The following is a 27,525-nucleotide window of genomic DNA, read 5'->3' as shown; positions in this document are numbered from 1 at the left end:
TCCACATACAGGAACATCAGCCCCTCACACAGAACTGCCCCCATACAGGAACATCAGCCCCTCATACAGAACTGCCCCCATACAGGAACATCAGCCCTCATACAGAACTGCCCCCATACAGACATCAGCCCCTCATACAGAACTGCCCCCATACAGGAACATCAGCCCCTCATACAGAACTGTCCCCATACAGACACATCAGCCCCTCATACAGGACTGCACCATACAGGAACATCAGCCCCTCACACAGAACTGCCCCATACAGGAACATCAGCCCCTCATACAGAACTGCCCCCATACAGACACATCAGCCTCTCATACAGAACTGCCCCCATACAGGAACATCAGCCTCTCATACAGAACTGCCCCTATACAGACACATCAGCCCCTCATACAGAACTGCCCCATACAGGAACATCAGCCCCTCATACAGAACTGCCCCCATACAGACACATCAGCCCTCATACAGAACTGCCCCCATACAGACACATCAGCCCCTCATACAGAACTGCCCCCATACAGACACATCAGCCCCTCATACAGAACTGCCCCCATACAGACACATCAGCCCCTCATACAGAACTGCCCCCATACAGACACATCAGCCCCTCATACAGAACTGCCCCCATACAGGAACATCAGCCCCTCATACAGAACTGCCCCCATACAGGAACATCAGCCCCTCATACAGAACTGCCCCATACAGGAACATCAGCCCCTCATACAGAACTGCCCCCATACAGACAAATCAGCCCCTCATACAGAACTGCCCCCATACAGACACATCAGCCCCTCATACAGAACTGCCCCCATACAGGAACATCAGCCCCTCATACAGAACTGCCCCTATACAGACACATCAGCCCCTCATACAGAACTGCCCCCATACAGGAACATCAGCCCCTCATACAGAACTGTCCCCATACAGACACATCAGCCCCTCATACAGAACTTCCCCCATACAGGAACATCAGCCCCTCATACAGAACTGCCCCCATACAGGAACATCAGCCCCTCATACAGAACTGCCCCCATACAGGAACATCAGCCCCTCATACAGAACTGCCCCATACAGGAACATCAGCCCCTCATACAGAACTGCCCCCATACAGACAAATCAGCCCCTCATACAGAACTGCCCCCATACAGACACATCAGCCCCTCATACAGAACTTCCCCCATACAGGAACATCAGCCCCTCATACAGAACTGCCCCCATACAGGAACATCAGCCCCTCATACAGAACTGCCCCCTGTACAGACACATCAGCCCCTCATACAGAACTGTCCCCATACAGACACATCAGCCCCTCATACAGAACTTCCCCCATACAGGAACATCAGCCCCTCATACAGAACTGCCCCCATACAGGAACATCAGCCCCTCATACAGAACTGCCCCCATACAGGAACATCAGCCCCTCATACAGAACTGCCCCCATACAGGAACATCAGCCCCTCATACAGAACTGCCCCCATACAGGAACATCAGCCCCTCATACAGAACTGCCCCCATACAGGAACATCAGCCCCTCATACAGAACTGCCCCCATACAGGAACATCAGCCACTCATACAGAACTGCCCCCATACAGACACATCAGCCCCTCATACAGAACTGCCCCCATACAGGAACATCAGTCCCTCATACAGAACTGCCCCCATACAGGAACATCAGCCCCTCACACAGAACTGCCCCCATACAGGAACATCAGCCCCTCATACAGAACTGTCCCCATACAGAAATATCAGCCCCTCATACAGAACTGTCCACATACAGGAACATCAGCCCCTCACACAGAACTGCCCCCATACAAGAACATCAGCCCCTCATACAGAACTGCCCCCATACAGGAACATCAGCCCTCATACAGAACTGCCCCCATACAGACATCAGCCCCTCATACAGAACTGCCCCCATACAGGAACATCAGCCCCTCATACAGAACTGCCCCCATACAGGAACATCAGCCCCTCGTACAGAACTGCCCCCATACAGGAACATCAGCCCCTCGTACAGAACTGCCCCCATACAGGAACATCAGCCCCTCATACAGAACTGCCCCCATACAGGAACATCAGCCCCTCATACAGAACTGCCCCCATACAGGAACATCAGCCTCATACAGAACTGCCAACATAAAGGAACATCAGCCCCTCATACAGAACTGCCCCCATACAGGAACATCAGCCCCTCATACAGAACTGCCCCCATACAGGAACATCAGCCCCTCATACAGAACTGCCCCCATACAGGAACATCAGCCTCATACAGAACTGCCAACATAAAGGAACATCAGCCCCTCATACAGAACTGTCCCCATACAGACACATCAGCCCCTCATACAGAACTGCCCCCATACAGGAACATCAGCCCCTCATACAGAACTGTCCCCATACAGACACATCAGCCCCTCATACAGAACTGCCTCCATACAGGAACATCAGCCCCTCATACAGAACTGCCCCCATACAGGAACATCAGCCCCTCACACAGAACTGCCCCCATACAGGAACATCAGCCCCTCATACAGAACTGCCCCCATACAGGAACATCACCCCCTCATACAGAACTGTCCCCATACAGACACATCAGCCCCTCATACAGAACTGCCCCCATACAGGAACATCAGCCCCTCATACAGAACTGTCCCCATACAGACACATCAGCCCCTCATACAGAACTGTCCCCATACAGGAACATCAGCCCATCATACAGAACTGCCCCCATACAGGAACATCAGCCCCTCATACAGAACTGCCCCCATACAGGAACATCAGCCCCTCATACAGAACTGTCCCCATACAGACACATCAGCCCCTCATACAGAACTGCCCCCATACAGGAACATCAGCCCCTCATACAGAACTGTCCCCATACAGACACATCAGCCCCTCATACAGAACTGCCTCCATACAGGAACATCAGCCCCTCATACAGAACTGCCCCCATACAGGAACATCAGCCCCTCATACAGAACTGTCCCCATACAGATACATCAGCCCCTCATACAGAACTGTCCCCATACAGACACATCAGCCCCTCATACAGGACTGCCCCCATACAGGAACATCAGCCCCTCATACAGAACTGCCCCCATACAGGAACATCAGCCCCTCATACAGAACTGTCCCCATACAGACACATCAGCCCCTCATACAGAACTGCCTCCATAGAGGAACATCAGCCCCTCATACAGAACTGCCCCCATACAGACACATCAGCCCCTCATACAGAACTGTCCCCATACAGACACATCAGCCCCCTCATACAGAACTGCCTCCATACAGGAACATCAGCCCCTCATACAGAACTGTCCCCATACAGGAACATCAGCCCCTCATACAGAACTGTCCCCATACAGGAACATAAGCCCCTCATACAGAACTGCCCCCATACAGACACATCAGCCCCTCATACAGAACTGCCTCCATATAGGAACATCAGCCCCTCACACAGAACTGCCCCCATACAGGAACATCAGCCCCTCACACAGAACTGCCTCCATACAGACACATCAGCCCCTCATACAGAACTGCCCCCATACAGGAACATCAGCCCCTCATACAGAACTGTCCCCATACAGACACATCAGCCCCTCATACAGAACTGCCTCCATACAGGAACATCAGCCCCTCATACAGAACTGCCCCCATACAGGAACATCAGCCCCTCACACAGAACTGCCCCCATACAGGAACATCAGCCCCTCATACAGAACTGCCCCCATACAGGAACATCAGCCCCTCATACAGAACTGTCCCCATACAGACACATCAGCCCCTCATACAGAACTGTCCCCATACAGGAACATCAGCCCATCATACAGAACTGCCCCCATACAGGAACATCAGCCCCTCATACAGAACTGCCCCCATACAGGAACATCAGCCCCTCATACGGAACTGTCCCCATACAGACACATCAGCCCCTCATACAGAACTGCCCCCATACAGGAACATCAGCCCCTCATACAGAACTGTCCCCATACAGACACATCAGCCCCTCATACAGAACTGCCTCCATACAGGAACATCAGCCCCTCATACAGAACTGCCCCCATACAGGAACATCAGCCCCTCATACAGAACTGTCCCCATACAGACACATCAGCCCCTCATACAGAACTGTCCCCATACAGACACATCAGCCCCTCATACAGAACTGCCCCCATACAGGAACATCAGCCCCTCATACAGAACTGCCCCCATACAGGAACATCAGCCCCTCATACAGAACTGTCCCCATACAGACACATCAGCCCCTCATACAGAACTGCCCCCATACAGGAACATCAGCCCCTCATACAGAACTGTCCCCATACAGACACATCAGCCCTTCATACAGAACTGCCTCCATACAGGAACATCAGCCCCTCATACAGAACTGCCCCCATACAGGAACATCAGCCCCTCATACAGAACTGTCCCCATACAGACACATCAGCCCCTCATACAGAACTGTCCCCATACAGACACATCAGCCCCCTCATACAGAACTGCCTCCATACAGGAACATCAGCCCCTCATACAGAACTGCCCCCATACAGACACATCAGCCCCTCATACAGAACTGTCCCCATACAGGAACATCTGCCCCTCATACAGAACTGTCCCCATATAGGAACATCAGCCCCTCATACAGAACTGTCCCCATACAGGAACATCAGCCCCTCATACAGAACTGTCCCCATAGAGACACATCAGCCCCTCATACAGAACTGTCCCCATACAGACACATCAGCCCCTCATACAGAACTGCCCCCATACAGGAACATCAGCCCCTCACACAGAACTGCCCCATACAGGAACATCAGCCCCTCATACAGAACTGCCCCCATACAGACACATCAGCCCCTCATACAGAACTGCCCCCATACAGACACATCAGCCCCTCATACAGAACTGCCCCCATACAGGAACATCAGCCCCTCACACAGAACTGCCCCCATACAGACACATCAGCCCCTCATACAGAACTGCCCCCATACAGACACATCAGCCCCTCACACAGAACTGCCCCCATACAGGAACATCAGCCCCTCACACAGAACTGCCCCATACAGGAACATCAGCCCCTCATACAGAACTGCCCCCATACAGACACATCAGCCCCTCATACAGAACTGTCCCCATACAGGAACATCAGCCCCTCATACAGAACTGTCCCCATACAGGAACATCAGCCCCTCACACAGAACTGCCCCCATACAGGAACATCAGCCCCTCATACAGAACTGCCCCCATACAGACATCAGCCCCTCATACAGAACTGCCCCCATACAGGAACATCAGCCCCTCATACAGAACTGCCTCCATACAGACACATCAGCCCCTCATACAGAACTGCCCCCATACAGGAACATCAGCCCCTCACACAGAACTGCCCCATACAGGAACATCAGCCCCTCATACAGAACTGCCCCCATACAGAAACATCAGTCCCTCATACAGGACTGTCCTCATACAGGAACATCAGCCCCTCATACAGAACTGCCCCCATACAGGAACATCAGCCCCTCATACAGAACTGCCCCCATACAGGAACATCAGCCCCTCATACAGAACAGCTCCTCATATGTAAGTGCCCCCATTGTGAAGCCTCTCCCTTTCCTACACACCTATCAGCCTCAGACCTCCACTACTGTACCGATTGCCCCCTCACACAAACCCGTCCACATATACTGTCCTCCCAGGACCAAGCACGGCCCCCCATACAGAGGGCATGTTCGCGCAGTCCCGCCCCCCAATAAACAGCGCTGCAGTCACTGCCGCGCTCAATGCCGCCGGGCCCCTCCGCCTTCTGCCTGGTCATGTGACCTCTCTACAGTAGCTGCTATGAGCTGGAGAGCAGATTGAGTTTGGGGGGTCGTCATAGCAACGAAATGCCGAGGTCCCGGCAGCGGAAGTATGGTCTGGCTGGATATGGCGGCCGGTAGGGATCACGCCGGGCTCCAGGTTTTCAGACATTGGTTCTTCTTCATCCTGTTATCCATGGTCCGGGGCCACCAGGGGGAGTTCAGTCCGGGACACTCCATGCGCTCCCTGCCTGTCGTGACTGCCGCAGCTGACCGCAGGTATTGGCAGTGTGAACTGCAGTATATGTGTGTACTCACTGCTGAGAGGATTCATATAGTAACAGAGAAGCAGAGGGGGGCAGGTGTCTGTGTGACCAGGAGGGGCGCAGGTGTCTGTGTGACCAGGAGGGGCGCAGGTGTCTGTGTGACCAGGAGGGGCGCAGGTGTCTGTGTGACCAGGAGGGGCGCAGGTGTCTGTGTGACCAGGAGGAACGCAGGTGTCTGTGTGACCAGGAGAGGCGCAGGTGTCTGAGTGACCAGGAGAGGCGCAGGTGTCTGTGTGACCAGGAGGGGCGCAGGTGTCTGTGTGACCAGGAGGGGCGCAGGTGTCTGTGTGACCAGGAGGGGAGCAGGTGTCTGTGTGACCAGGAGGGGCGCAGGTGTCTGTGTGACCAGGAGGGGCGCAGGTGTCTGTGTGACCAGGAGGAACGCAGGTGTCTGTGTGACCAGGAGGAACGCAGGTGTCTGTGTGACCAGGAGGAACGCAGGTGTCTGTGTGACCAGGAGAGGCGCAGGTGTCTGAGTGACCAGGAGAGGCGCAGGTGTCTGTGTGACCAGGAGGGGCGCAGGTGTCTGTGTGACCAGGAGGGGCGCAGGTGTCTGTGTGACCAGGAGGGGCGCAGGTGTCTGTGTGACCAGGAGGAACGCAGGTGTCTGTGTGACCAGGAGAGGCGCAGGTGTCTGAGTGACCAGGAGAGGCGCAGGTGTCTGTGTGACCAGGAGGGGCGCAGGTGTCTGTGTGACCAGGAGGGGCGCAGGTGTCTGTGTGACCAGGAGGGGCGCAGGTGTCTGTGTGACCAGGAGGGGCGCAGGTGTCTGTGTGACCAGGAGGGGCGCAGGTGTCTGTGTGACCAGGAGGGGCGCAGGTGTCTGTGTGACCAGGAGGGGCGCAGGTGTCTGTGTGACCAGGAGAGGCGCAGGTGTCTGTGGTGACCAGGAGGGGCGCAGGTGTCTGTGTGACCAGGAGGGGCGCAGGTGTCTGTGTGACCAGGAGGGGCGCAGGTGTCTGTGTGACCAGGAGGGGCGCAGGTGTCTGTGTGACCAGGAGGAACGCAGGTGTCTGTGTGACCAGGAGGGGCGCAGGTGTCTGTGTGACCAGGAGGGGCGCAGGTGTCTGTGTGACCAGGAGGGGCGCCGGTGTCTGTGTGACCAGGAGGGGCGCAGGTGTCTGTGTGACCAGGAGGGGCGCAGGTGTCTGTGTGACCAGGAGGGGCGCAGGTGTCTGTGTGACCAGGAGGGGCGCAGGTGTCTGTGTGACCAGGAGGGGTGCAGGTGTCTGTGTGACCAGGAGGGGCGCAGGTGTCTGTGTGACCAGGAGGGGCGCAGGTGTCTGTGTGACCAGGAGGGGCGCAGGTGTCTGTGTGACCAGAAGAGGCGCAGGTGTCTGTGTGACCAGGAGAGGCGCAGGTGTCTGTGTGACCAGGAGAGGCGCAGGTGTCTGTGTGACCAGGAGAGGCGCAGGTGTCTGTGTGACCAGGAGAGGCGCAGGTGTCTGTGTGACCAGGAGAGGCGCAGGTGTCTGTGTGATCAGGAGGGGCGCAGGTGTCTGTGTGACCAGGAGAGGCGCAGGTGTCTGTGTGACCAGGAGAGGCGCAGGTGTCTGTGTGACCAGGAGAGGCGCAGGTGTCTGTGTGACCAGGAGAGGCGCAGGTGTCTGTGTGACCAGGAGAGGCGCAGGTGTCTGTGTGACCAGGAGGGGTGCAGGTGTCTGTGTGACCAGGAGAGGCGCAGGTGTCTGTGTGACCAGGAGGGGCGCAGGTGTCTGTGTGACCAGGAGGGGCGCAGGTGTCTGTGTGACCAGGAGAGGCGCAGGTGTCTGTGTGACCAGGAGAGGCGCAGGTGTCTGTGTGACCAGGAGAGGCGCAGGTGTCTGTGTGACCAGGAGAGGCGCAGGTGTCTGTGTGACCAGGAGGGGCGCAGGTGTCTGTGTGACCAGGAGAGGCGCAGGTGTCTGTGTGACCAGGAGAGGCGCAGGTGTCTGTGTGACCAGGAGAGGCGCAGGTGTCTGTGTGACCAGGAGAGGCGCAGGTGTCTGTGTGACCAGGAGAGGCGCAGGTGTCTGTGTGATCAGGAGGGGCGCAGGTGTCTGTGTGACCAGGAGAGGCGCAGGTGTCTGTGTGACCAGGAGAGGCGCAGGTGTCTGTGTGACCAGGAGAGGCGCAGGTGTCTGTGTGACCAGGAGGGGTGCAGGTGTCTGTGTGACCAGGAGAGGCGCAGGTGTCTGTGTGACCAGGAGAGGCGCAGGTGTCTGTGTGATCAGGAGGGGCGCAGGTGTCTGTGTGACCAGGAGAGGCGCCGGTGTCTGTGTGACCAGGAGAGGCGCCGGTGTCTGTGTGACCAGGAGAGGCGCCGGTGTCTGTGTGACCAGGAGAGGCGCCGGTGTCTGTGTGACCAGGAGAGGCGCCGGTGTCTGTGTGACCAGGAGAGGCACCGGTGTCTGTGTGACCAGGAGAGGAGCCGGTGTCTGTGTGACCAGGAGAGGCGCCGGTGTCTGTGTGACCAGGAGAGGCGCAGGTGTCTGTGTGACCAGGAGGGTCACAAGGGGCGGCAAGTGACTGTGGAGACCAGGAAGCCATGGTTATTAGGTGGCCGTGGAGACCAGGGGGCCACAGGTGCCCATGGTGACCAGGAGGGTTGCAGGGGGCGGCAGGTGATCGTGGAGACCAGGTGGCAGTGGTGACCAGGGGGGAGCTGCAGGTGGCCATGGTGACAACGGTGCTGCAGGTGGCCGTGGTGACCAGGGGGGAGCTGCAGGTGGCCATGGTGACAACGGTGCTGCAGGTGGCCATGATGACCAGGGGGTTGCAGGTGAGCCATGGTGACCAGGGGACTGCTCCTAACCCCACAGGATGTGTGCGGAGGGACAGAAATTACTTAACACTTTAATGACGCTGACACTTAACACTTACTTAACACTTACTTAACACTTTAATGACTACTTTCATTTTTTTCATCCCTGTCTTCCAAGAGCCCTAACATTTTGCTCAGTGGAAGCCGTGTGGTTTGCGGGATGAGTTGTATACTGAATGGCCCCATTTATTCTACCATACAACGCACCGGAGAATGAAAAACAAAAACCTCCGAGTGGGATGAAGTGGTGGAAAATCCACAGTTCCGCCATTGTTTTCACAAGAATTATAGTGTAGTTAAAAGGACCTGACCGGGTGATTCTCTGGGACAGTGCGATTTCTGGAATATATTGTGTATAGTTTTGTTGTGAATATTTTTTTTTCCATTAATTTAATGACTAAAGAAAATTCCTAGCAATATTTAACCCCCTAGTGACGGCGCCAATTTGCAGCTTAATGACCCGGCCAATTTTTACAATTCTGACCACTGTCCCTTTATGAGGTAATAACTCTGGAACGCTTCCATGGATCCTGGTGATTCTGACATTATTTTTTCATGACATATTGTACTTCATGTTAGTGGCAAAATTTCTTCGATATGACTTGTGTTTATTTATGAAAAAAATGGAAATTGGCAAAAAATGTTAAAATTTTGCAATTTTCAAACTTTTAATTTTTATGCCCTTAAATCAGAGAGATATGTCACATAAAATCTCTATATATAAATCTGAATGTGTGTATCACCAACCAATCACGAAGCAGCAGAGTGGGACGCGGACGGAGAGCGGGGCTGAGGACGGATACAGCAGGACAGTGCATGGAGAGAGGGGCTGTGGAGGAAGACTGTTATGAATGGTTCACCGAGGAGGAAAAGACTAAACAAGCTAAGTCACAGAAAACCAGAGAGGTTGGTAACTATGCAGATTGCAGATCCCTGATCCTAACCATAACAACTAGCAGCAGCTGTGGAGCGTATCTACGATGGTCCTAGACGCTTCGTCACAGCCTGAGGACTAAATAAGCCTAAAGCAAGAAAAGGGGAAAACTAACTGCCCCAGAGCAGACCCCAAAGGAAAGACAGCCCCCTCACATGTATTGACGGTGAAACAAGATGAAAGCACAAACACAGGCAGGAAAATAGGCTGAGCAAATGATGGGGCCCAAACTAACTAGAAAGGATAGGAAAGGAAAGACACTGTCTGCAATCTGCCAAAAACCCTACAAAAATAATGTCCAACACTTCTGATAGCAAAATTAACCCTGAAGTCACTAGACTTCTCCCACTATATCAGCACTCTGAAATATTCTGAGACAGAGCAAATAGAGGCCAATCTAATAAGGGACAAAAAAGCAAATTGGCAAATACAGATAAATAAGAGTGGAAATTCAGCACAGCCCCAGCCGGGGCTGGCTGACCACACAAAAAACTGGATAGACCAACAAAATCAAGTGTGAACATTAGCAGAAAAACTTAGCTTGAAATGACTGGAACAGAGCTGAAAACCAGGACCTGAAAAGCCAGAAGGAATCACCAGCACCAGACTAGGGCGTCGGCTGTCTTAAATCCAGTCTGAGATTCCTGAGGTCCAATCGTCATCCTCATTATCAGGTGGCAGATCTCCGAGGCAGAAACCCAAGAATTATCCTCCTGGCCATAACCCTTCCATTTGACCAAATACTGGAGTATCCGTCTAACCAAAGGAGAATCCAATATTTTCTCTACCTCATATTCCACATTGCCTTCAACCAACACAGGGTCAGGAGGTGCTGCCATAGGAACCACTGGCTCAACAAACCTCTTCAACAGAGACTTGTGAAATACGTTATGGATCTTGAACGTAACTGGAAGAGCCAATCGAAAAGAAACAGAATTAAGAATCTCCAAAATTTTATAAGGTCCAATAAATCTTGGCTTAAATTTTGGAGATGCAACCTTCATAGGAATATTCTTAGACGACAACCAAACCATATCACCCACTTTAAACCGGGGACCAATGGTCCTATGCCGGTTGGAAAATCGCTGGGCCTTTTCCTGAGAGAGTGACAACTTATCCACCACTTGGTCCCATATCTGCTGCATTCTCTCAACCACAGTGTCCACACCTGGGCAGGACGAAGATTCCACTTACCCTGAAGAGAATCGAGGATGAAACCCAAAATTACAGAAAAAGGGTGAGATCAAAGTGGCAGAACTAGCTCTATTGTTCAGTGCGAATTCAGCCAAGGGCAAAAATGAGACCCAATCATCCTGATCACCAGATGTAAAACATCTTAAATAAGACTCCAAGGTCTGGTTTGTTCTCTCAGTCTGTCCATTGGTCTGAGGATGAAACACGGAGGAGAAGGATAACTGAATTCCCAGACTGGAACAAAAGGCTTTCCAGAATCTGGAAACAAACTGGACCCCTCTATCAGACACAGTGTTCTCAGGAATCCTGTGTAACCGAACCACCTGTTGTAAAAACAAGGGCATCAACTCAGTGGAATTTTGGGAGTGGTACAAGATGGACCATCTTCGAAAATCTATCACAAATCACCCAGATAACAGTTATCTCTGTGAGACAGGAAGATCAGAAATAGTGGTGATTTTTTTAGCCCACTATTTTTTATTTTCACAAGGGTAACAGGAGAAATTGGACCACAAAAGTTGTTCTGCAGTTTGTTCTGAGTACGCTGATACCCCATATGTGGTGGAGAACCACTGTTTGGGCGCATGGCAGAGCTTGGAAGGGAAGGAGTGCCGTTTTGGAATGCAGACTTTGATAGAATGGTCTGAGGACGTCATGTTGTGTTTGCAGAGCCCCTGATGTGCCTAAATAGTAGAAACTCCCCACAAATGACCCCATTTTGGAAACTAGACCCCCCAAGGAGCTTATTTAGATGTGTGGTGAGCACTTTGAACCCCAACATACTACACAGAAGTTTATAACTCAGAGATGTGAAAATAATAATTTTTTTCCACAAAAATGTTTTAGCCCCCAATTGTTTATTTTCCCAAGGTTAACAGGAGAAATTAGACCCCCAAAGTTGGTGTGCAATTTGTCCTGAGTGCGCTGATACCCCATATGTTTTTGCACACGTTGGGGCTTGGAAGGAAGGGAGCACCGTTTGACTTTTTGAGAGCAAAATTGGCTGGAATCAATGGTGGTGCCATGTCACGTTTGGAGACCCCCTGATGTGCCTAAATAGTGGAAACCCCTCAATTCTAACTCAACCCTAACCCGAACAACACCCATAACCGTAATCCCAACCCTAATCATAACTCTAACCACAACCCTACTCCCAACCCTAACCACAGCCCTAACTCTAACCATAACCCCAACACACCCCTATCTCTAACCCCAACCCCAATACCAACCCTAACCCCAATTCTAATCCTAACTTTAGCTTAACCCTAACGGAAAAATTTAAATAAATATATTTTCTTTATTTCATTATTTTTCCCTAACTAAGGGGGTGATAAAGGGGGGGGGGGTTTATTTACTTTTTTTATTTTGATCACTGTGATAGTGTTTATCACAGTGATAAAAATGTATGTTGAATGAAATCTTGCCAGGTGCCGTCCGGCAGATCTCGGCAGGCGCACTGTGCATGCACCCACAATTTTCTTCCCGGAAGAAGATGGTGGCGCCCATGGAAGGGAAGCACGCGGGCCGAGGACCACCGGGGAGGATCGGAAACCCTATTTCTCTCTCCTCTGATGTGCGATCACATCAGAGGAGAGAGAAATTAAATGACACATCGGACTTTTTTTTTTCGGTCACCGTTATATGGTTAATAACAGTGATTGCAAAAGCGGGGTCAGTAAAAACCGACCCGAATCATGTTCTCTGGGGTCTTGTTATCCCCGGCAGCCAAGACCCTAGAGAAAATCCGACTATGGGGGGCGCTATAGACACTTTTTCCACACCACCGTGAATTCACAGCGCTGTGGTTTAAGTACCCTTAACTACAGCCGTTAAATGGCGTATTGGTGGTCGTTAAGGGGTTAAAGGGAACCTCACAGGTCCTCCCTCCATGCCCCCAAATCACCAGCATTCGTATCATTCTTTATCATTTACCTTCCTAACAAGCCCTTTATAGTGTTTGACACATTAGCAGATCTTTGGAAAAAGTATTTCTGAAGTCCCATTTTTAATATGCAGCTTAACATTTAGGCTAAGTGCAGACGGACTTTTTTGTCCTGTGGATTTTTCCATGCAGATTTAAGAAATCCGCAGGTCAAATAACCTGCATGTTTCCTGCGGATTTCTTCCTTTTTTATTGCGGTTTTCCACTGCGGTTTTCCCCCTGCGGATTTGTAGAATGGAGCAGATGGAAAACCGCACAAAAGAATTGACACGCTGATTTTTTTGGACCGCACACAAACAGCGCGGAAAAAACCGCAGCATGTGCACAGCGCGTTTTTTTTTTTTCATTGAATTACATTGTACTGTAAATCACAGTGCGGATCTGCAGCGTTTCTGCGTGGAAAAATCCGCTGCGGATCCGCAGGAAATCTGCATCGTGTGCACATAGCCTTAGACTAGTCAATGGGGCATTTGTGTCTCCAGACTAATCATCCCACTCAGCGTGTTATCCTGTCCCTGTGGGTGTGAGAACATAATTTACAACAGCGGGGTCATCGCCAGCTCTCTGCAAATCTTGCGATGTGTGCGACTTTCTTTCTTACATGCTATTGCTTCTCTGACACCGGGTGTACGCTGCCCGGCCTCAGAGGTGCACCGCGCATGTCTAGTAGCAGAGGAGAAGCTTGGTCTTCAGCCCCATCTATTAACCGGTTCCCGACCTGTGACACAACGTATGCGTCATGAAAGTCGGTGCCAATCCGACCTATGACGCATACCCTGTGTCATGAATTCAAAGCCCCCCTGCGGGTCGGGTGACTGGGGTCAATGAAAGGTCACCTGACCCGCAGATACAGGGGGCTTTGTAATTCACCACAGGGGGAGTGGCTTCGCCCCCACGTGGCTACGATCGCTCTGATTGGCTGTTAAAAGTGAAACAGCCAATCAGAGCGATAGTAATATTTCATCAATGAAAATTGATGAAATACTACAATCCAGCCATGGCCGATGCTGCAGTAGCATCGGACATGGCTGGAGACACCGATTCGAGCCCCCCCGCAACAGAATGACAGCGGCAATCTGCCGCCGCTGTCATCATCTGCCCCCCTCCCATTCCCTCAGCTCCCCGCCAGCTTCCGATAACCCCCTCACCCACTCTCACCGCCCCCGGCACCTTCTAAGTGTTGCTCCCGGTGTCCGGCGGGTCCGGTTCATGGGCGCCGCCATCTTTCAAAATGGCATGCGCAGTGCGCCCGTCCGAATCTGCCGGCTGCAGATTCCATTATTTCATTTTGATCACTCTCACAGTGATCAAAATGAAATAAAAAGTAAATGAACCCCCCGATTATCACCCCCATAGGTAGGCATAACTAATAAAATAAAGAAAATATTTTTATTTTTTTTTTCCATTAGGGTTAGGGTTGGAAAGAGGGTTAGGGTTAGGGTTGGAAAAAGGGTTAGGGTTGGAAAGAGGGTTAGGGTTAGGGTTGGAAAGAGGGTTAGGGTTGGAATTAGGGTTAGGGTTGGAATTAGGGTTAGGGTTGGAATTAGGGTTAGAATTAGGGTTAAGGTTGGAGTTAGGGTTAGAATTAGGGTTAGGCTTGTGGTTAGTGTTATGGTTAGTGTTGGGGTTAGGGGTTTGTTGGGGTTAGGGTTATGGATAGGGTTGGGATTGGGGTCAGGGATGTATTGGGGTTAGGACTGTGGTTAGGGTTGAAGTTAGAATTGTGGGGTTTCCACTGTTTAGGCACATCAGGGGGTCTCCAAACGCGATATGGTGCAACCATTGATTCCAGCCAATTTTGCGTTCAAATAGTCAAACGGTGATCCCTCCCTTCCAAGCCCCGACGTGTGCCCAAACAGTGGTTTACCCCCACATATGGGGTATCAGCGTACTCAGGAAAAATTGCACAACAACTTTTGGGGTCCAATTTCTCCTGTTACCCTTGTGAAAATAAAAAATTGAGAGCTAAAAATTCATTTTTTGAGGAAAAAAAAAGATTTTTTATTTTCATGGCTCTGCGTTACAATCTTCTGTGAAGCACTTCGGGGTTCAAGGTGCTCACCACACATCTAGGCAAGTTCCTTATGGGGTCTAGTTTCCAAAATGGGGTCACTTGTGGGGGGTTTCCACAGTTTAGGTACATCAAGGGCTCTGCAAATGTAACATGATGCCCGCAGACCATTCCATCAAAGTCTGCATACCAAAATGTCACTACTTCCCTTCCGAGCCCTGACGTGTGCCCATACAGTGGTCATCCCCCACATATGGGGTATCAGCGTACTCAGGACAAACTGGACAACAACTTTTGGGGTCCAATTTATCCTGTTACCCTTGTGAAAAAAAAAAAAATTGCGTGCTAAAAATCTTTTTTTTTTTGAGGGAAAAAAATGATTTTTTATTTTCACGACTCTGCGTTATAAACTTCTGTGAAGCATTTGGGGGTTCAAGGTGCTCACCACACATCTAGATAAATTCCTTGGGGGGTCTAGTTTCCAAAATGGGGTCACTTGTGGGGGGTTTCTACTGTTTAGGCACACAGGGGCTCAGCAAATGTAACATGACGCCCGCAGACCATTCCATCAAAGTCAGCAATTCAAAATGTCACTACTTCCCTGCTGAGCCCCAACGTGTGCCCAAACAGTGGTTCCCCCCCACATATGGGGTACCAGCGTACTCAGGACAAACTGGACAACAACTTTTGGGGTCCAATTTATCCTAGTACCCTTGTGAAAATAAAAAATTGGCAACTAAAAAAATTTTTTTTAGGAAAAAAAAGATTTTTTATTTTCACTGCTCTGCATTATAAACTTCTGTGAATCACCTGGGGGTTCAAAGTGCTCACTATGCATCTAGATAAGTTCCTTAGGGGGTCTAGTTTCCAAAATGGGGTCATTTGTGGGGGAGCTCCAAAGTTTAGGCACACGGGGCTCTCCAAACACGACATGGTGTCCGCTAACGATTGGAGCTAATTTTCATTTCAAAAAGTCAAATGGCGCTCATTCCATTCTGCGCCCTGCCGTGCACCCAAACAGTGCCCCCCCCCCCCAATATGGGGTACCAGCGTACTCAGGACAATCTGGACAACAACTTTTGTGGTCCAATTTCTCCTGTTACCCTTGTGAAAATAAAAAATAGCGTGCTAAAAAATCATTTTTGAGGAAAAAAAATGATTTTTTATTTTCACTGCTCTATGTTATAAATTTTTGTGAAGCACTTGGGGGTTCAAAGTGCTCACTACACATCTAGATAAGTTCCTTAAGGGGTCTAGTTTCCAAAATGGTATCACTTGTGGGGGAGCTCCAATGTTTAGGCACACAGGGGCTCTCCAAACGCGGCATGGTGTCCGATAACGATTGGAGCTAATTTTCCATTCAAAAGGGTCATATGGCGCTCCTTCCCTTCCGGGCCCTGCCGTGCACCCAAACAGTGGTTTCTGACCACATATGAGGTATCGGTGTACTCAGGAGAAATTGCCCAACAAATTTTAGGATCCATTTTATCCTGTTGCCCATGTGAAAATGAAAAAACTGAGGCTAAAAGATAATTTTAGTGAAAAAAAAGTACTTTTTTTTTTTTTACGGATCAATTTGAGAAGCACCTGGGGGTTCAAAGTGATCACTATGCATCTAGATAAGTTCCTTGGGGGGTCTAGTTTCCAAAATGGGGTCACTTGTGGGGGAGCTCCAGTGTTTAGGCGCACAGGGGCTCTCCAAACGCGACATGGCAAGCGCTAAATATTCCAGCATATTTTCCATTCAAAAAGTCAAATGGCGCTCCTTCCCTTATGAGCCCTGCCATGCGCCCAAACAGTGGTTTATGACCACATATGAGGTATCGGTGTACTCAGGGGAAATTGCCCAACAAATTTTAGGATCCATTTTATCCTGTTGCCCTGCCCATGTGAAAATGAAAAAATTGATGCTGAAAGAAAATTTGTGTTGGAAAATTTAAAATGTCCATTTTTTCCTTCCACATTGCTTTAGCTGCTGTGAAACACCTGAAGGGTTAATAATCTTCTTGAATGTGGTTTTGAGTAGCTTGAGGGGTTCAGATTTTAGAATGGTGTCACTTTTGGGTATTTTCTGCCATATAGACCCCTCAAAGTGACTTCAAATGTGAGGTGTTCCCTAAAAAAATGGTTTTGTAAATTTTGTTGTAAAAATGAGAAATCACTGGTCAACTTTTAACCCTTATAACTTCCTAACAAAAAAATATTTTGCTTCCAAAATTGTGCTGATGTAAAGTAGACATGTGGGAAATGTTATTTAGTAACTATTTTGTGTCACATAACTCTCTAGTTTAACAGAATAAAAATTCAAAATTTGAAAATTGCGACATTTTCAAAATTTTCACCAAATTTCTGATTTTTTCACCAATAAACGCAAAAATTATCGACCTAAATTTACCACTAACATGAAGCCCAATATGTCACGAAAAAACAATCTCAGAACCGCTAGGATGCGTTGAAGCTTTCCAGAGTTGTTACCTCATAAAGGGACACTGGTCAGAATTGCAAAAAATGGCCAGGTCATTAAAGTCAAAATAGGCTGGGTCATGAGGGGGTTAATCAAAAGGTTACTTTGCACATTGAGGATGGACTGTAGAAATACTTTTTCTAAACATCGATTAAAGTGTCAAACACAGCATCATGATGGCCCAGTGGTTAGCACTGCAGCCTTGCAGCGCTGGGGTCCTACCGAGGATAACATCTGCAAGGAGTTTGTATGTTCTGATCTGCTCGTCGCCTATATGTAGCAGAGCCGATCAGACAACTGCAACTTCTAGTGTCCCATAGAGACTATTAAAGCATGCAAAAAAAAAAAAAAAGTTTTTAAAAATATTAAAAAAAAAATAAAAGTTCAAATCGCCCCCACTTCTGCCCCATTGAAAAAAAAAAAAAAAATCAAACATACACATATTTGGTATGGCCGCATTCAGAATTGCCCGATCTATCAATATAAAAAAACAGTATTAACCCCATTGCTAAACAGCGTAATGAGCAAAAATGTAAAAGCGCCAGAATTACTTTTTTTGGTTGCCGCAACATTGCATTAAAATGCAATAACGGCCGATCAAAAGATCGTTTCTGCACCAAAATGGTATCATTAAAAATGTCAGCTTGGCACGCAAACAATAAGCCCTCACCCGACCCCAGATCACGAAAACTGGAGACGCTACGAGTCTCGGAAAATGGCGCAATTTTTTTTTTTTTTTTTTTAACAAGCGTTGGAATTTTTTTTCACCACTTAAATAAAAAAAGAACCTAGTCATGTTTGGTGTCTAAGAACTCATAATGACCTGGAGAATCATAATCAGTCAGTTTTAGCATTTAGTGAACATGGTAAATAAAAAAAACAAAAAAACTGTGGGATTGAACTTTTTTGCGATTTCACCCCAGTTGGAATTTTCTTTTTTACTGTTTTCCAATACATGATATGTTAAAACCAATGGTGTCCTTCTAAAGTTCAACTTATCCCGCAAACATACAGCTCTCACATGGCCATTTTGACCAAAAGATTAAAAAGTTATGGCTCTGGGAACAAGGGGAGCAAAAAATTAAAATGCAGAAACAAAAATACCTCCGGGGGTTAAGCAAGTTGAAAATGAAATTGTCTCCAAAAGTCCTAAAGTTTAAGATGACACATCTCCTTTTGTATTTTAGGAGGAAAAAAAATTATCCTTTTTTCACATTTTAAAAAATTCAGAAAGGAAAATGCGCTGACGCAAATATTTTGGGCACCCTTGGAGATTTGTGTGCTCAGATGACTTTGCCCAAGGTTTCAGACCTTAATTATCCTGTTAGGGTTACAGCGTATTCACTATCATCGTTAGGAAAGACAGTTGATGCAGATTTCCCAACTTTATAACAAAAAAAGCCCCCTCTAACTTTGTGCCAAAAAAACAGCAGCCATGGTTTCTTCTAAGCAGAAATCAATTTAATACAAATTCTGTGTTTTAGTCTTCTGGTGGTGTGAACACTGTCCTACAGTCTTGTTCACTGTGTGCATGGCCCATGTGTTTGTATTTAATTTCTTGTTTTTACAAGATTAGGGAGGTTTTCCACCCCTCCATTGTGATCCATGCACATAAAGGCCGTACTCTGCAGCGTGTCCACATTAGACATTACCTGTCTGAATCCTGCTCATACAGGTACTATACACATGAGCAGGTTTTTAAATACATCGGTTAGGGACTGCTCTGAGGGGTATACCTTGACGTTTGGTAGAGCGGCTTAGTATACATTTTTTGCAAAAACGTATCAACAAAATACCCTGTTTTTTATCATCTTTTTACTAGCACTTGCTGTTTACTGTTAGTTTTTTACAACAGAGTATTTTTTATACGTTTTATTTTGTTTTTCTGTGTTTTAGGTACTAACCATGTAGGGTACCCAAACTTTTGCATATTTCCGTTTTGATTTTTTTTTTATATATGTAAATGATTTTTTTGCTTAAAATGCAGAGGAAATGTGTCATCTTTAACTTCAGACCTTTTAGAAATCATTTCATCTTCAACTTGCTTAACTGTTAACAGTAATAGTACTTTTGACCAGGGGTGTCCAAACTTTTACATTCCACTCTATTTGCACAGTGAGGTCATAATAATCAGATATTGGCTGTTGCAAATCTCTCTGATCCCACGTGACACTGTCAGTCACAAAACCTGCAGTTCATATAAGATCAGCATTGATTTCACAGAAGATTATTAACGTGGATAGGAGTGGAAAACTGGAGAACATCCGCTCTGAACACTTCCCTTTTGCGTTTTTACATTAGTTAAGGAATTTGCTCCTAAGTCCTTGTGGGGGCATCACAACACATTAGGAGACCCCAATCAGAGGATAATAAAGCATCCAGACTCCTTATCTATGAACTGGTCCAATATTTATGTTTAACCCTCTCCCACAATGATACGGTAGTTCTGCTTCGCGTCACTTGTCTTATCTATTGCATTTTTTCTGTGCTGTGTTGTGTATAAATATGTTATCCTTCAGATTTTGTATTAGTCTATGCCTGATGAAGAGACCTGAGTAGTCTCGAAAGCTTGCAATGTGTTACCATCTTTTCAGTTATCCATTAAAAGGTATCAACCACTGAGGATATAGATCTTTCCTGTATCAAAATCAACGATCAGTGGTCGTTACATTTACCTGCAGGGTCAAAAATGGGGAAATGTAGCATTATCCGGTGTCCATTGAAATCACTGCTCTGTCAGTCTAACTCTAAGATGTCAGGTTCCCCTGAACGTGGGGCGATCCCTGCTCTAATAGATGGTCATAAATGATGATCCTAGGGGACTAATAAACCTACTGCCATGTAGTCCTCCATATCCACCACTGATGGACAGCTTTCTGCCTATGCACAGTGTACACCAAACGCTGCCAATCAGTGGTGTGGGTGGGGCTATATAGAGCTGAGCATTCATAGAATCATAGAATCGTAGAGTTGGAAGGGACCTCCTGGGCCATCTGGTCCAACCCCCTGCTCATTCAGAGAACTACTAGCTCTGCTTTAGTGAAAACAGGAATTTTATCAAAACTGCAGCAAGCAGCTCAGTAAGTGACACATTGCTGGAATCAGTGTATCTGCCTCTATACCATATTTCTCTCAGATGAGTTAGCAAAGGCGTGGTGACAGGTTCCTTTTAGAACCTTAGCAGAGGTTCGAGGTATTGCTCAGTTTTTCTCTTCACTTTGAAGTCACACTGTGGTATCTTCCATCATGCCACTTATGATGCTGACAAGTAAGTGCCTGACATTTTCTTAGTGTTTCAGTTGGTTATTTCATACATAAGCTGTAAAGTAACGTGATTGCTCTTCTCTTAGATACCTGCTGTACGACGTGAACCCTCCAGAAGGATTTAACCTGCGTAGAGATGTGTATATTCGCATGGCTTCCCTCCTTAAGACTTTGCAGAGGAGCTCAGACTGGGTCCTGGTTTTACCCCCATGGGGTCGTCTCTATCACTGGCAGAGTCCTGACATACATCAAGTGCGGATTCCTTGGGCTGACTTCTTCGACATGGACAGCCTGAGCCGAAATATCCCCGTGATTGAATATGAAGAATTCTTGGCAGGTATATCGAATCATCAAATGTATATTTAGAAATGTAATAATCCTTTTTTTTTTTTTTTGCAAAGTTCATCAACTACAAAGTATGTCTAGATAACCACCGTTATACTGTCTAGATAACCACCTTTATATTGTACTAGCTGAAGAGCCCGGCGCTGCCCGGGCATAGTAACTAACTACAGTTAGTTATAACAAATTATAATGATTATTTCTATATATATATAAAGCTGAGTGTATAGCCCCGCCCATTCCGCATAGCCACATTCACTATAATATCCCACATCATCCCGTTAGCCAGAGCCACCGGACTACTACCCCTAATATTCCACATCATCCCGTCAGCCAGAACCAACAGACTACTACCTCTAATATCCCTCATCGTCCCATCAGCCAGAGCCACCGGACTACTACCCCTAATATCCCACATCATCCCGTCAGCCAGAGCCACCAGACTACTACCTCTAATATCCCACATCCCGTCAGCCAGAGCCACCGGACTACTACCCCTAATATCCCACATCATCCCGTCAGCCAGAGCCACTGGACTACTACCCCTAATATCCTACATCGTCCCGTCAGCCATAGCCACTGGATTACTACCCCTAATATCCTACATCGTCCCGTCAGCCATAGCCACTGGACTACTACCCCTTATATCCCACATCGTCCCGTCAGCCAGAGCCATCGGACTACTACCCCTAATATCCCACATCATCCCGTCAGCCAGAGCCACCGGACTACTGCCTGTTATGAATGGGTCACCGAGGAGAAAAAAAGCAACACACGCTAAGTCTCAGAAAACCAGAGAGGTTGGTAACTATGCAGATTGCAGATCCCTGATCTTAACACACAACTAGAAGCAGTCGTGCAGCGTGCCTGCGTTGGTCCTGGAAGCCTCGTCACAACCGGAGAGCTAAATAAGCCTATAGTTAGAAAAGAGGAAAACTAACTCCCCCAGAGCAGACCCCAAAGGAAAAACAGCCCCCCACATGTATTGACGGTGAAGCAAGATGAAAACACAAACAAAGGCAGAAAAATAGGCTGAGCAAACGATGGGGCCAAACTAACTTGAAAGGACAGGAAAGGAAAGATACTGTCTGCAATCTGCCAAAAAACCCTACCAAAAATAATGTCCAACACTTCTGTTAACAAAATTAACCCTGAAGTCACTAGACTTCTCCCACTATATCAGCACTCTGAAATATTCTGAGACAGAGCAAAAAAGAGGCCAATCTAATAAAGGACAAATAGGCAAATTGGCAAATACAGATAAATAAGAGTGGAAATTCAGCACAGCCCAGCAGGGCTGACCACAAAAAAAACTGAGTTGACCAACAAGAGCAAGTGTGAACATTAGCAAAAACAAACTTAACTTGAGAAGACTGGAGCTGAGCTGAAGTCCACGACCTGAGAAGCAGACTGAATCACCAGCAACAGGATAGGGCGTTGGCTGTCTTATATCCAGTCTGATACTCCAGAGATCCAATCACTATCCTCCTCGTCAGGTGGCAGACCATTACCAATTAAACCAACCTCACTACCTCCTGTCACCACCAGAGGGAGAACGGAAGGAGAACTCCCAGCTGGTGGAGCAGAAAATGAGCTCATAACAGTACCCCCCCCTTGAGGAGGGGTCACCGAACCCTCATCCACGCCACCAGGCCGATCAGGATGGGCCCGGTGAAAAGCACGAACCAATTTATTTGCATGAATATCCGAGGCAGAGACCCAAGAATTATCCTCCTTGCCATAACCCTTCCATTTGACCAAATACTGGAGTCTCCGTCTGACCAAACGAGAATCCAATATTTTCTCTACCTCATATTCCACATTGCCTTTTGCCAAAACAGGGTCAGGAGGTGCCGCCACAGGAACTACTGGCTCAACAAACCTCTTCAATAGTGATTTGTGAAATACGTTATGGATTTTGAACGTAACTGGAAGAGCCAATCGAAAAGAAACAGGATTAAGAATCTCCAAAATTTATAAGGTCCAATAAATCTTGGCTTAAATTTTGGAGATGCAACCTTCATAGGAATATTCTTAGACGACAACCAAACCATATCACCCACTTTAAACCGGGGTCCAATGGTCCTATGCCGGTTGGAAAAACGCTGGACCTTTTCCTGAGAGAGTGACAACTTATCCACCACTTGGTCCCATATCTGCTGCATTCTCACAACCACAGTGTCCACACCTGGGCAGGACGAAGATTCCACTTGTCCTGAAGAGAATCGAGGATGAAACCCAAAATTACAGAAAAAGGGTGACATCAAAGTGGCAGAACTAGCTCTATTGTTCAGCGCAAATTCGGCCAAGGGCAAAAATGAGACCCAATCATCTTGATCAGCAGATATAAAACATCTTAAATAAGACTCCAGGGTCTGGTTTGTTCTCTCAGTCTGCCCATTGGTCTGGGGATGAAACGCGGAGGAGAAGGATAACTGAATTCCCAGATTGGAACAAAAGGCTTTCCAAAATCTGGAAACAAACTGGACCCCTCTATCGGACGCAATGTTCTCAGGAATCCCGTGTAACCGAACCACCTGTTGTAAAAACAAGGGTACCAACTCAGCGGAAGATGGCAACTTTGGGAGTGGTACAAGATGGACCATCTTCGAAAATCTATCACAAATCACCCAGATAACAGTCATTCTCTGAGAGACAGGAAGATCAGAAATAAAATCCATTGAGATATGGGTCCATGGCCTCTTGGGCACCGGGAGGGGCATCAGCAACCCACTAGAACGAGAACAGGGTTTAGACCGAGGACAAGTCCCACAGGACTGTACAAAATTCCTGACATCACGAGATAAGGCAGGCCACCAAAACGACCGACTCACCAAATCTCTGGTACCAAAAATACCTGGAAGACCAGCCAATGCGGAGCAATGGACTTCAGACATCACTCTCTTTCTCCACTGGTCAGGAACATACAATCTTCCCATAGGGCAACGCTCAGGTTTATCCTCCTGAAATTCCTCCAGGGCGCGTCTCAAATCGGGTGAAATGGCAGAAAGAACTACCCCCTCACCTAGGATAGTAGTAGGCTCAGTCACATTAAGAGAATCAGCAAAGAAACTCCTAGAAAGGGTGTCCGCCTTAACATTCTTAGTGCCCGGAAGAAAAGAGACCACAAAATTAAAACGCGTGAAAAACAAGGCCCATCTAGCCTGTCTAGGATTCAAGCGTTTAGCTGACTCCAGATAAATCAGATTCTTGTGATCGGTGAGGACCGCAAATTGATGTCTAGCTCCCTCCAACCAATGTCTCCACTCCTTAAATGCCCATTTCATGGCCAACAATTCCCGATTCCCCACGTCATAGTTGCGTTCAGATGGGGAGAACTTTTGAGAAAAGAAGGCACAGGGATTCATCTTAGAAGTCACAGGGTCCTTTTGGGACAAAACAGCTCCTGTACCAATCTCAGAAGCGTCTACCTCCACTTGAAATGGAAGTGAGACATCAGGTTGCCGTAGAACTGGAGCTGAAGTAAATCTCCGCTTGGCTCCTGAAATGCTGAGACAGCCTCAGGAGACCAATTCAGCACATCAGCTCCCTTCATGGTCAGATCAGTCAGTGGTTTGACAATACTAGAAAAATTACCTATAAATTTACGATAGAAATTAGCAAAACCCAAAAACTTCTGGAGAGCCTTCAAAGAAGTAGGCTGAACCCAATCATAAATGGCCTTTACCTTGGCCGGGTCCACTTCAATAGTCGATGGAGACAAGATAAATCCCAAAAATGAAATCCTTTGTCCACCAAAGAGGCATTTCGATCCCTTAACATTCCTCAAAATCTAGAACACAGTCTGGATTTGTTCCACACGGGAATCCCAATCACTAGAAAAGATCAAAATATCATCTAGATAGATGATCAAAAACTTATCTACAAAGTCTTTGAAAAATATCATTCATAAAGGACTGGAAGACAGATGGGGCATTAGAGAGCCCAAAAGGCATCACCAGGTACTCAAAATGTCCCTCCGGAGTATTAAACGCCGTCTTCCATTCATCCCCGTGCTTGATGCGAATAAGATTATACGCCCCCTGAGGTCAAGCTTAGTAAACCAGCAGGCACTCTTAACTCTGGAGAATAAATCAGACATCAGAGGTAACGGGTACTGATATTTAACCGTCATCTTGTTAAGGGAACGATAATCAATACACGGTCTTAATGAACCATCTTTCTTGGCCACAAAAAAAAACCCAGCGCCTAAAGGTGACGAGGATGGTCTAATATGACCCTTCTCCAACGACTCCTTAATATAGGATCGTGTTCGGGTACAGATAAGTTGAAAAGCCGACCCTTGGGAAATTTACACCCAGGCATCAACTCAATTGCACAGTCATAACTCCTATGAGGAGGCAAAGATGCAGACTTACTCTCACTAAATACATCAGAGAAATCAGCCAGATAATCAGGAATATTATGAGACTGAGGAGAGGTGGAGAAAACAGGAGCGTCCCTAAGAACACACTGACAACCCCAACTCACCACAGACACAGATTTCCAATCCAAAACTGGGTTATGAGTTTGCAACAAGGGGAAACCCAGAACAATAGTATCATGCAGCCCAAAAATTTACAATTTTCTTGGTGGTCTGGGGCAACTCGCATTATCACCTGGGTTCAAAACTGAGGTTTATTCTCTGCCAAAGGAGTGGCATCAATACCCCTCAAAGGAATAGGCGTCTGCAGAGGCGTCATGGACAAATCACAACGTTTAGCAAAGTCCAAATCCATCAGATTCAGAGCTGCTCCTGAATCCACAAAAGCCTTAGTGGAAAACGTGGACAAGGAGCAGATCAAAGTAATTGCCAAAAGGAACTTAGGCTGTACACTGCCCACAGCAAATGTGTGTGCAAAACGTTTCTCTCGTTTAGGGCAGACAGAAATAGTATGATAGGCGTCTCCACAGAAAAAACACAGCTTATTACGCCTTCTAAACTCCTGACGTTGCGCCCTAGACAACACCCCATCACATTGCATAGGTTCAGACATTTGTTCAGAAGGTGGTAGCGCCTCCCGTGTAGTTTTACGTTCACGTAAATGCCGATCAACTTGAATGGCTAATGACATAGAGCCATCCAGACCAGAGGGAACAGGAAATCCCACCATAATATCTTTTACGGTCTCTGATAAACCTTTCCAAAAGAGAGCTGCCAGTGCACTATCATTCCATGTAGTAAGGACCGCCCACTTTCGGAAATTTTGACAGTATAACTCTGCAGGATCCTGACCCTGGTTTAATGCCAACAGGGTTCTCTCAGCTTGATCAACGGCATTAGGTTCATCATACAACAACCCCAAGGCCTGAAAAAATGCATCCACATTAGTCAGAATAGGATTTTCAGGTGTCAGAGAAAAGGCCCAATCCTGGGGATCGCCGTGCAGCAAGGAGATGACAATTTTAACCTGCTGCACAGAGCTCCCCGATGAGTTGGGCTTCAAGGCAAGAAATAATTTACAATTATTCTTAAAATTCAGAAATTTAGACCGATCCCCAGAAAACACATGAGGAGTAGGGAACTTGAGTTCAGCAACATGTGACTGTGGAGCAGAAAATGAGCTCATAACAACTACCCCTAATATCCCACATCATTCCATCAGCCAGAGCCACCGGACAACTACCGCTAATATCCCACATCATCCCGTCAGCCTGGGGTCAGAACCAGAGCGCTTATTGGAACGGTCCTAACTTCCATACCGGGGATCCTTTTAAGAGAAGCCTGGTGTCAGAACCAGAGCGCTGAGTGGATTTGCCTTGACTTCCATACCAATGATCTCTTTAATAGAACCCTGGGGTCAGAATCAGAGCGCTGAGGGATTTGCCCTAACTTCCATACCGGAGATCCCTTTAAGAGAGCCTGGTGTCAGAACCAGAATGCTGAGTGGAATTGCCCTAACTTCCATTACGGGGATCCCTTTAAGAGAGGCCTGGTGTCAGAACCAGAGCGCTGAGTGGATTTGCCCTGACTTCCATACCAATGATCCCTTTAATAGAAGCTTGGGGTGAGAATCAGAGCGCTGAGGGATTTACCATAACGTCTATACCGGAGATACCTTTTAAGAGAGGCCTGGGGTCAGTACCAAAGCGCAGAGTGGATTTGCTCTCACTTCCATACTGGGGACCCCTTTAAGAGGGGCCTTGGGTCAGAACCAGAGCGCTGAGTGGATTTGCCCTAACTTTCATGCCGGGGATCCCTTTAAGAGAGCCTGGGATCAGAACAAGAGCGCTGAGTGGATTTGCCCTGACTTGCATACCAATGATCCCTTTAATAGAACCCTGGGGTAGGAATCAGAGCGCTGAGCGATTTGCCCTAACTTCCATACAGGCGTACCATAGCATTTGAAGGCAATTGCCCTGACTTCCATACGGGAGATCCCTTTAAGAAAGGCCTGGGGTCAGTACCAAAGCGCAGAGTGGATTTGCCCTAAATTCCATACCAATG

The 27,525-nt window shown here is 47.8% G+C and overlaps 1 protein-coding gene across 3 annotated transcripts in view; it reads left to right on the top strand.

Annotated features, from left to right (window-relative positions):
• The first annotated feature begins 5,765 nt into the window (after positions 1 to 5,765).
• POFUT2 (protein O-fucosyltransferase 2) overlaps positions 5,766 to 27,525 on the top strand; it is a 31,194-nt gene continuing 9,434 nt past the window's right edge. Inside the window, exons 1-2 of one of the 3 annotated variants that reach the window (XR_012221395.1) lie at positions 5,766 to 6,076; positions 20,822 to 21,072. Coding sequence is in view for 2 of the 3 variants with exons in the window: in XM_073551579.1 (XP_073407680.1) it covers positions 5,910 to 6,076; positions 20,822 to 21,072 (418 nt within the window). In the remaining variant the exon portion in view is untranslated. The remainder of the gene's footprint in view (positions 6,077 to 20,821; positions 21,073 to 27,525) is intronic. The other 2 variants (XM_073551579.1, XM_073551578.1) reach the window with 2 other exon arrangements.

This window comes from Dendrobates tinctorius, unplaced genomic scaffold, assembly GCF_039654945.1.
Source record: "Dendrobates tinctorius isolate UK_male_01 unplaced genomic scaffold, ASM3965494v1 ptg000177l, whole genome shotgun sequence".
In the NCBI taxonomy this organism is placed as follows: Eukaryota; Metazoa; Chordata; class Amphibia; order Anura; family Dendrobatidae; genus Dendrobates; species Dendrobates tinctorius.
This window is presented reverse-complemented; position numbering and strand designations above follow the sequence as displayed.